The sequence below is a fragment of the Oncorhynchus keta genome, chromosome 19 (assembly GCF_023373465.1).
Source record: "Oncorhynchus keta strain PuntledgeMale-10-30-2019 chromosome 19, Oket_V2, whole genome shotgun sequence".
Lineage (NCBI taxonomy): Eukaryota > Metazoa > Chordata > Actinopteri > Salmoniformes > Salmonidae > Oncorhynchus > Oncorhynchus keta.
The window spans coordinates 31,475,928-31,485,779 of record NC_068439.1 but is presented as its reverse complement, the minus strand read 5'-3'; the positions used below and the strand labels follow the sequence as shown (position 1 = coordinate 31,485,779).

Genomic DNA, 9,852 nt, shown 5'->3' with positions numbered 1-9,852 from the left:
GGTGGAGCCAGGAGGACCAGCACAGCTCATTGGTAGAGCCAGGAGGACCAGCACAGCTCATTGGTAGAGCCAGGACTGCCGCCACAGTGCTGCTTATATACTTCTTCCTTTGAGCTTTCAGCCAGGTCAGTCAGAAGATAAACTGGTGATAACCAATGATTGTATGATGAAGATGTTGATATTGCAGTGCATCCTGGGTGTTTGTCTCAGATAGCTCAGTTGACTTCCTAAAGGTACCAACCAGAGTCATATATAAATATGGATCTCTATATATGTCTCTGGTACCAACGCCACGGTAAAGAAGAACAGAGAGGGACACATTCAGGCGTCTTAGTCGTTCTGCTGGTAACAATGTTTTAATGGTTCACCCCTAAAAAACAACAGGAAATAGGAACACAGGATGTGATGTCAGAGTAAAATCTTTAGCTGCAGGCTCTGATTGGTCTAGTTCAAACTCTTTGGCATCATACGACCAATGAATTAAGTAATTTGTTGAATTTATATAAAAGTCTTTAATGTGAAAAAAAAACCTCAAGTAATACTAAATTAGCCAAAATCTCTCCTATTTCTTTATCTTACAATAAAACTGTCGAAAGTTTCTACATTAACCCTAAAAATTATCTACAACTACACTGCTCAAAAAAATTAAGTGAACACTTAAACAACACAATTTAACTCCAAGTCAATCACACTTCTGTGAAATCAAACTGTCCACTTAGGAAGCAACACTGATTGACAATAAATGTCACATGCTGTTGTGCAAATGGAATAGACAACAGGTGGAAATTATAGGCAATTAGCAAGACACCCTCAATAAAGGAGTGGTTCTGCAGGTGGGGACCGCAGACCACTTCTCAGTTCCTATGCTTCCTGGCTGATGTTTTGGTCACTTTTGAATGCTGGCGGTGCTTTCACTCTAGTGGTAGCATGAGACGGAGTCTACAACCCACACAAGTGGCTCAGGTAGTGCAGCTCATCCAGGATGGCACCTCAATGCGAGCTGTGGCAAGAAGGTTTGCTGTGTCTGTCAGCGTAGTGTCCAGAGCATGGAGGCGCTACCAGGAGACAGGCCAGTACATCAGGAGACGTGGAGGAGGCCGTAGGAGGGCAACAACCCAGCAGCAGGACCGCTACCTCTGCCTTTGTGCAAGGAGGAGCACTGCCAGAGCCCTGCAAAATGACCTCCAGCAGGCCACAAATGTGCATGTGTCTGCTCAAACGGTCAGAAACAGACTCCATGAGGGTGGTATGAGGGCCCGACGTCCACAGGTGGGGGTTGTGCTTACAGCCCAACCAAGCAGTACGTTTGGCATTTGCCAGACAACAACAAGATCGGAAAATTCGCCACTGGCGCCCTGTGCTCTTCACAGATGAAAGCAGGTTCACACTGAGCACGTGATAGACGTGACAGAGTCTGGAAACACCGTGGAGAACGTTCTGCTGCCTGCAACATCCTCCAGCATGACCGGTTTGGCGGTGGGTCACTCATGGTGTGGGGCGGCATTTCTTTGGGGGGGCCGCACAACCCTCCATGTGCTCGCAGGAGGTAGCCTGACAGCCATTAGGTACCGAGATGAGATCCTCAGACCCCTTGTGAGACCATATGCTTGTCTTTTCCTAATAAAAGACAATGCTAGACCTCATGTGGCTGGAGTGTGTCAGCAGTTCCTGCAAGAGGAAGGCATTGACGCTGTGGACTGGCCCGCCCGTTCCCCAGACCTGAATCCAATTGAGCACATCTGGGACATCATGTTTCACTCCATCCACCAACGCCACGTTGCACCACAGACTGTCCAGGAGTTGGTGGATGCTTTAGTCCAGGTCTGGGAGGAGATCCCTCAGGAGACCATCCGCCACCTCATCAGGAGCATGCCCAGGCGTTGTAGGGAGGTCATACAGGCACGTGGAGGCCACACACACTACTGAACCTCATTTGTTTTAAGGACAGTACATCAAAGTTGGATCAGCCTGTAGTGTGGTTTTCCACTTTAATTTTGAGTGTGACTCCAAATCCAGACCTCCATGTGTTGATAAATTTGATTTCCATTGATCATTTTTGTGTGATTTTGTTGTCAGCACATTCAACTATGTAAAGAAAAAAGTATTTAATAAGAATATTTCATTCATTCAGATCTAGGATGTGTTATTTTAGTGTTCCCTTTATTTTTTTGAGCATATATTTACACACCGACGTTTTCCTACTGTACTAACCTACCTTTTCATTCTGTACAACACAACCTCGTTAAAACACATCCACACACACAGCGTAGAGACAAAGATTCAGGCACCACCTGGACGTAAATCTGCTGGGGAAATTAAGAGTGTTTCTGTGAGGCATCGTTCACAAACGTCCAATCAAACGCCCCAGTTCTTTTGTCCAATCAAATTCATCCTTGTCAAATGAAGTCGTTGAGCTCCGCATCCAGGGCAGCAGCCATCTCATCAGCCTCTGAGCTGCTTCCTTCCTCTTCCTCATTAGAATCCTTGGTGGACTCGTCCGCCGACTCCCCCTCTTCCTCCTCCTTGGCCTCAGCAAGCTTGCGCTTCTGTCCCCTGGAGAGAGAGGGAGAGAATGGTTGATGAGTAAAACCTTTTTGTCTTGACACTTACTGCTATTGACACAAACAGAATGATCTCCTAACATGATGTTACATTGTGTGTATAGATCATACTGAATGCATGTCATTTAGGCATTACCAGAAAGAGCAATACAGAGAAACACAACAGCAACAATATTTGAGTAAACAACCAGACATGAAATCTGAACAGTATTACATCCATGTGGGGGTCTTTGGTAACTATCACAACGCTATTCAGACAGAACAGGGGGTTACTGATGTACCAAATCTCCTATATCCCTATCCAACATGAAAAGGACTCACCACTATATTGAAGATTCATAATTTGCCTTGTTCCACACAAGACTGCTCTAACAGTAACACCCCTGAGAACAGTCTGATGTAATGAGAGAGTAGGACTCTTCTCTTCTCCACAGAGCTGCAGCAAGTGTTATTCTACTGGAGCTGTCTAGTTACTGCCGCTGTACCTCTATTCTCCCCCAGCCGACGCCATTCACAAAAGGCTGAGAAATACAGAGAGAAAGTCACAGACGGATCACACGGCGTGTCATACATCCGCCTTTCCTTTCTATTCCAGTTAAAGGAGAGCGACAGACACAGACAGACAGAGCGAGAGACTGATGCAGCCCCAGCACCTCACATAGGAGCAACGTACACCCTGCCCAGACCAGTGAGACCCCGAAGGACTAGCACCAAGAGAACTCATGGCAAGAGAGCCTACACCCAGACCAGTGTCACCAGCCACACCCCAACCAGCTGAGACCACCCCAAACAATCCCTGGCCACACCCTATACAGGCCCCCCCCAGATAAGGCCTATGCCCCTTCTGGCCCCACGCCCCTGCATCAAGGAACTCAATATGACAGCAGGACATACGCCCACGCCGTGAGCAGAGCAACAGGCCCAACCTCCACTAATACACTGCCCAAGCAATGTATTATCCGTTATTATCCATTATTTTACCAGGTAAGTTGACTGAGAACACGTTCTCATTTGCAGCAACGACCTGGGGAATAGTTACAGGGGAGAGGAGGGGGATGAATGAGCCAATTGTAAACTGGGGATTATTAGGTGACCGTGATGGTTTGAGGGTCAGATTGGGAATTTAGCCAGGACACCGGGGTTAACACCCCTACTCTTACGATAAGTGCCATGGGATATTTTAATGACCTCAGAGAGTCAGGACACCCGTTTAACGTCCCATCCGAAAGACAGCACCCTACACAGGGCAATGTCCCCAATCACTGCCCTGGGGCATTGGGATCTTTTTTTAGACCAGAGGAAAGAGTGCCTCCTACTGGCCCTCCAACACCACATCCAGCAGCATCTGGTCTCCTATCCAGGACCAACCCTGCTTAGCTTCAGAAGCAAGCCAGCAGTGGTATGCAGGGTGGTATGCTACTGGCATCCTGCAACCTAAGAGCTATGTATTAGATTCTCAACATGCTCTGCTCACACCTACTGTAATAGTTGTGGCCTAAACCACACAAAAACAGCACAAGACACTATGGAACACAAAGCTTTTACTATCTCATCCTGGAATATACAAGGTCTGCGGATATCTGCCTTTGGCCTAAAGAACAGGAACCAAGACTTCAAAGAAATTGGAAATACAGACAGTGTCATCCTACAAGAAACATGGTATAGAGAAGAAAGTATTGCATCCCAAATATTCCCCTCTAGATACAACTAAGACAAAACAACCCAAAAAAATGGGTCACAACTCATGCAGCTTTGTCGCACGCTGTGTCTGTACATAGTCAATGATAGGCTTCGAGGAGACTCCTATGGTAGGTACACCCACAGCTATTCTCTTGGCAGTAGTACTGTAGATTACTTTATCACTGACAACCCAGAATCTCTCAGAGCATTCACAGTCAGCCCGCTGACACCCTTATCAGATCACAATATAATCCCAGTCTACTTGAACAGAGCAATACTCAAATCATGAGGCATCCAAACCAAAGGAACTGAATAATATTAAGAAATGGTATAGATGGAAGGAAAGTAGTGTAAAAACCAACCAAAAAAACAATTAGGCAACAATAAACTTCCTGGACAAAACATTTTTCTGTAGCCTAACCCTTTCTGTAGCTCAGTTGGTAGAGCATGGCGCTTGTAACGCCAGGGTAGTGGGTTCGATCCCCGGGACCACCCATACGTAGAATGTATGCACACATGACTGTAAGTCGCTTTGGATAAAAGCGTCTGCTAAATGGCATATATTATTATTATTATTATTAATAGTTGGTGTAAACTTGGCAGTAGAAAGCCTAAACAGTATATTTGACCTTCCAGCTTCCCTACCAAATCAAAATATGTCAAGCAGACAACCTAAGAAAATGTACAACAATGACAAATGGTTTGATGAAGAATGCAAAAACCTAAGAAAGAAATTGAGAAACCTATCCAAACAAAAACATAGAGACCCAGAAAACCTGAGTCTACGCCTTCACTATGGTGAATTACTACAACACAGAAATACAATATGGAAAAAGAAGGAACAGGACGTTAGAAATCAGCTCAAGGTAATTGAAGAATCCATAGAATCTAACCACTTCTGGGAAAATTGGAACACACTAAACAAACAACACAAAGAGTTATCTATCCAAAACAGAGATGTGTGGATAAACTACTTCTCCATTTTTCTTTAGCTCTATAAAAAACAGCAAAACATATACATGATCAATTACAAATCTTGGAATCAGCTATTAAAGACTACCAGAACCCACTGGATTCTCCAATTACATTGAATGAACTACAGGACAAAATACAAACCCTCAACCCAAAAAGACCTCTGGTGTTGATGGTATTCTGTTCATGAAATGATAAAATATACAGACCACAAATTCCAATTGGCTATACTTAAACTCTTTAAAATAATCCTCAGCTCTGGCATCTTCCCCAATATTTGGAACCAATGACTGATAATCCCAATTCACAAAAATTGCGACAAATTTGACCCCAATAATTACCCTGGGATATGCATCAACAGCAACCTTGGAAAAATCCTCTGCATTATCATTAACAGCAGACTTGTACATTTCCTAAGTGAAAACAATGTAATGAGCAAATGTCAAATTGGCTTTTTACCAAATTACCGTACAACAGACCACGTATTCACCCTGCACACCCTGAAAAACAAACAAACGCAAAGTATTCCCATGCTTTGTTGACTTCAAAAAAGCTTTTGAATCAATTAGGCATGAGTGTTTGCTATACAAATTGATGGAAAGTGGTGTTGGGGGGAAAAACAGCCGACATTATAAAATCCATGTACACAAACAACAAGTGTGCGGTTGAAATGGACAAAAAACACATTTATTTCCAAAGGGCCGTGGGGTGAGACAGGGATGCAGCTTAAGCCCCACCCTCTTCAATATATATATAAATAAATTGGCGAAGGCACTAGAACAGGCTGCAGGACCCGGCCTCGCCCTACTAGAATCTCACGTCAAATGTCTACGGTTTGCTGATGATCTGGTGCTTCTGTCCCCAACCAAGGAGGGCCTACAGCAGCACCTAGATCTTCTGCACAGATTGTCAGACCTGGGACCTGATAGTAAATCTCAGTAAGACAAAAATAGTGTTCCAAAAAAGGTCCAGCTGCCAGGACCACAAATGCAAATTCCATCTAGACACCACTGCCCTAGATCACACACAAAACGATTCATACCTCGGCCTAAACATCAGCGCCACAGGTAACTTCCACAAGTCTGTGAAATATCAAGGCAAGAAGGGCCTTCTATGCCATCAAAAGGAACATAACATTTGACATACCAATTAGGATCTGGCTAAAAATACTTCAATCAGTTATAGAACCCATTACCCTATAATGGTTAAGAGGTCTGGGGTCCGCTCACCAACCAAACATTCACAAAATGGGAAAAATAACCTCTGTGTACAACGTAAAACTCCAAATATGCATGTAGAGCAGAATTAGGCTGATACCCTCTAATTATCAAAATCCAGAAAAGATCTGTTAAATTCTACAACTGCCTAAAAGGAAGTGATTCCCAAACCTTCCATAACAAAGCCATCACCTACAGAGAGATGAACCTGGAGAAGAGTACCCTAAGAAAGCTGGTCCTCTGTTCACAAACAAACACCACAGAGCCCCAGGACAACAACCCAATTCGACCCAAACAAATTAGAAAACCAAAATATAATTACTTGACACATTGGAAAGAATGAACAAAAAACTGAGCAAACTAGAATGCTATTTGGCCCAAAACAGAGAGTACACAGTGGCAGAATACCGGACCCCTGTGACTGACCCAAAACAATGTACAGAGTCAGTGAGCATAGCCTTGTAATTGAGAAATATTGCCGTAGGCAGACCTGGCTCTCAAGAGAAGACAGGCTGTGCGTACACTGCCCACAAAATGAGGTGGAAACTGAGCTGCATTTCACAACCTCCTAACAAATACATGATATATTAGAGACACATATTTCCTTCAGATTACACAGACCCACAAAGAATTCAAAAACAATTCCAATTTTGATAAACTCACATATCTACTGGGTGAAATACCACAGTGTGCCATCACAGCAGCAATATTTGTGACCGGTTGCCAAAAGAAAAAAGCCAACCAGTGTAAATTTGAACTATTTTCACATTGTTACAACACTGTATATAGACAGAATATGTCATTTGAAAGTAATATTTGTGTGTGAGTAATATTTACGGTTAACTTTTTATTGTTTATTTAACTTTTGTTTATCCTTTTCACTTGCTTTGGCAATGTTAAAATAGGTTCCCCATGCCAATAAAGCCCCTTGAATTGAATTGAGAGAGGTGAAACCAAATGGAGAGAGGATAGGACATGTATTCAAGAGACCAAGGGACTCCCCCCAGGGGAGTGAAGGGTTAAACATGCCCACCTCTCCCCTCCTCCACCTCTGGCTCTGTGACATCTCCCCTCTCCCCCCAGTGACACCTCCGCAGCAGAGGGCTCGTTAGCATGATGCTAATGAGGCAGGTAGGGGAGCGTGTACAGTAGGATTACATCACACACACACCTCCACAGAGAGCGAAGGGGGCTTTCTCATTAGTGGTCTTCCGTCAGTTTGTCCCCCTAACCCTCTCACCAACCCCCACACACACAGAGCGGCAACACTCTTGATTAGTGTGTTCATTAAAACTAGAACCGCCGAAGGCCGACGCCCACTGCCGTTTGATTTTGTGGTGCACCATATGAACCACAAGTGGTGGCGCTTATGTTCACGGCAAATCATTTGACCACACGCCTTGTGGGTTGACGAAACTCTTTTCCTTTGAATTCATCAACAAAAAAGATGTCACTGGACTTTATTACTTACTTGTGGTTGGGTAGGTTACTTTCTAAATATAATCTGTCCAAAATTGTAATCAGTAAGGTAACTTTTTGGATGACCTAAACTCAATAATGTAATCCGATTACCTTCTCCCCTTAAGAGGCATTAGAAAACGACAAAAAGGATCCATCAAACATTTGACTTCTGGTCAGACACGCTCAGGTGGAACAAATTTAAATTCATCCTGCTACCAGCCAATTTTACCCCCGTTAACAATCCCTCCAGTACCGCTGCACACTGGAATAAAAGTACTTGCACTGACCTACCTGTATATAAGACCTGTATATAACTGCTCCTTTTCTCTTCCCTCACACTTCACAGGTTTTTACTTATTATCTATATTACTACCTTTATTGCGCATTATCGGGAAAGAGCTCACAAGTTACGCATTTCAACTGTACTCCTTTACACCTGCTGTATCCTGTGCATGAGACAAATCTGGAAATGAGAAACTTCAAAAGAAACAGCTACTGGACTGTATTACTTACTACTACTACTACTACTACTACTCTAGAACTAATCTAATCTAACATGATTCTTTTTTAGAATCAAATGTATGACTTTGTGGTGTTTTCAATGAGTTTCAGGCCTGTAGAGTAGGCAAATACAACCTATCCGTAGCCTACATGTATCAAATACAACCTATCTGTAGCCTACATGTATCAACAAATCACTTTTTTACTGTCCCGCTTTACTTGATGTGCATCTTATGGAGACTTCCTAAAGCAATCATATATGCTTCATAAGCACTACATAAATGAGCCACACATCTATAAAACATATTTCATGCTCCATATAGGTTTAATAAATGTGAACAAATGAATTGATGTTATGTCACACAGTTATGACACATGACATGAATCTTTAGAGAGCATGATATATGGTGATTTGTAAAGCATCTAAGTAGTGCTAATGAAGCCCATAAGATGATCTTCAAATGAAGCGGGAATGACTCTTCTTTCTATATCATTTCAATTATATATTTCCACAAAGGTTTCTTTATGCAATTCATCTTTTATATTTGCGTTTTGAATTATTTATCAAGCATTGGTGCTTATGTTTACGGCAAATCATTTGACCGTTCGCGCTTGCGGGTTGATATCCTTTTACCTATGTGAAATGACCTGTAGGCTCCTGGGAAGCCCAGCGGTTCTACTGTTAAAGGTCAGAGGTCATCTAACTTTAGGTTAGGAAAAACTCCTAAAATGGCAGCCCAGGTCGAGTACAGTAGCCTGCTGTGTGAAACGTTACTGTCTCTCTAAACTGAACCTTCAGGTGTCGCCCTAACTATGGAATAGTCTTGTCATGCTTGCAACTGAATGACCTACTGGCATCAGGCTGTTTGGTTTGTAAACATAGAGCACATATTAGGAGGTAATAGCAAGGTCATATGGTGGCTAAGAGCAGAGTTGAATTATATCTAGTATTGTATTTGTGTTATATCACAGCAGTTACATTACGTTTTATTATGGTTGTCTTTTCAAAACAGGACCATCTCAGCAGGCTGTCATCTGAGAAGTGGAGTTATCAAACTGATCTCATCAGTGAAGACTGGCTGCTGACAGCGAAGAACGTGTGTGTGTTTATCTGTGTGTGTGTGTGTGTGTTTATTTGTGTGTATGTGTTTATCTGTGTTTATGTGTGTGTGTATTTATTTTTGTGTGTGTGTAACAGCTCTACATTAATAGTCAGACTCAGGGGGAGGCTGTGTGTGTGTGTGTGTGTGTGTGTGTGTAACAGCTCTACATTAATATTCAGACTCAGGGGGAGGCTGTGTGTGTAACAGCTCTACATTAGAGTCAGACTCAGGGGGATGCTGTGTGTGTGTGTGTGTGTGTGTAACAGCTCTACATTAATAGTCAGACTCAGGGGGAGGCTGTGTGTGTGTTTAACAGCTCTACCTTAATAGTAAGACTCAGGGGGAGGCTGTGTGTGT

At 43.1% G+C, this 9,852-nt stretch overlaps 1 protein-coding gene across 3 annotated transcripts in view; it reads right to left on the bottom strand.

Moving 5' to 3' along the window:
- Positions 1–337: 337 nt before the first annotated feature.
- The window catches only part of LOC118371750 (RNA polymerase II subunit A C-terminal domain phosphatase-like), a 127,875-nt gene continuing 118,360 nt past the window's right edge, over positions 338–9,852 (bottom strand). For 2 of the 3 annotated variants that reach the window (XM_052470231.1, XM_035757320.2), the window contains one exon: positions 338–2,553. In XM_052470231.1, the coding sequence (XP_052326191.1) occupies positions 2,397–2,553 (157 nt within the window). In that variant the 3' untranslated portion in view covers positions 338–2,396. The remainder of the gene's footprint in view (positions 2,554–9,852) is intronic. The other variant, XM_052470232.1, reaches the window with a different exon arrangement.